The sequence below is a fragment of the Littorina saxatilis genome, linkage group LG9 (genome assembly GCF_037325665.1).
Source record: "Littorina saxatilis isolate snail1 linkage group LG9, US_GU_Lsax_2.0, whole genome shotgun sequence".
Taxonomy (NCBI): Eukaryota; Metazoa; Mollusca; class Gastropoda; order Littorinimorpha; family Littorinidae; genus Littorina; species Littorina saxatilis.
This window is the reverse complement of record NC_090253.1, coordinates 2,469,280-2,470,307: the sequence shown is the minus strand read 5'-3', so window position 1 is coordinate 2,470,307 and position 1,028 is coordinate 2,469,280. Positions and strand designations below refer to the sequence as shown.

General features: G+C 51.5%; 1 protein-coding gene across 1 annotated transcript in view; it reads left to right on the top strand.

The window, feature by feature from the left end:
- Nucleotides 1–69: 69 nt before the first annotated feature.
- The window catches only part of LOC138975064 (uncharacterized), a 97,366-nt gene continuing 96,407 nt past the window's right edge, over nucleotides 70–1,028 (top strand). The window contains exon 1 of the mRNA XM_070347713.1: nucleotides 70–726. Within this exon, the coding sequence (XP_070203814.1) occupies nucleotides 109–726 (618 nt within the window). The 5' untranslated portion in view covers nucleotides 70–108. The remainder of the gene's footprint in view (nucleotides 727–1,028) is intronic.

Below are 1,028 nucleotides of genomic sequence, written 5' to 3'. Positions count from 1 at the left end.
TAAAATAAAGTCGATTCGTTTGTATGGAGAAATCCACAGCAGATGATCTCTTTTGTTTCAGCCACCAGACCAGCCAACAGCCACCCTCTCCTTACACGACGCGGCAAGATGGCACTGTTACGTCATCGCACCAAACGTCACATCAGCTCCAGGGACAGAAGCGCGTCAGTCGACAGCGGGCTCGACACTCCGTCCCTCGCCGACAAAAACTCGCATGACGTCATCGCTTCTGACGTATTTGATGAAGTGTCACGCTACAACTCCAGCGAGTTCGTTGCTCCTGAACACGGACGCCACCGCTCAAGCACCAACACTCGCGGGGTTTTCGCAGCATACATCAACAACAAATTCCAAACCCACGACGAATCGGGCAACAATTCTTCCAGAATAGTTCTATCAAGCGCCAGAGACAGCATTAGTAACCAAGACGACGTAGACACCCTCCTGACGTCAGAACCACACATTCATGACGTCAGAACGTTTCCGGACCACCTGGATTCTTTCGCTGACGTGGCTGACGCCATCATCGGACGTCTGAGAAAGAAGAAAAAAAGCGATAACGATGAAAGTGACGATGTGTTCGATGACAGATGGCATTCGGGTCACGAGGACGGAGACGATTGTCCGTTCTGCGAGGAGTTCTCACGTGCAACGAAGCGAAGAGTGGATCGTGTGTTCGGCGGAACGGAATCCTTCTTGGGCTGGATCTTCTCCAAGTGGGGCAAGGTGAGTACTGAAACTGGATCTTCTCCAAGTGGGGCAAGGTGAGTACTGAAACTGGATCTTCTCCAAGTGGGGCAAGGTGAGTACTGAAACTGGATCTTCTCCAAGTGGGGCAAGGTGAGTACTGAAACTGGATCTTCTCCACGTGGGGCAAGGTGAGTACTGAAACTGGATCTTCTCCAAGTGGGGCAAGGTGAGTACTGAAACTGGATCTTCTCCAAGTGGGGCAAGGTGAGTACTGAAACTGGATCTTCTCCAAGTGGGGCAAGGTGAGTACTGAAACTGGATCTTCTCCAAGTGGGGCA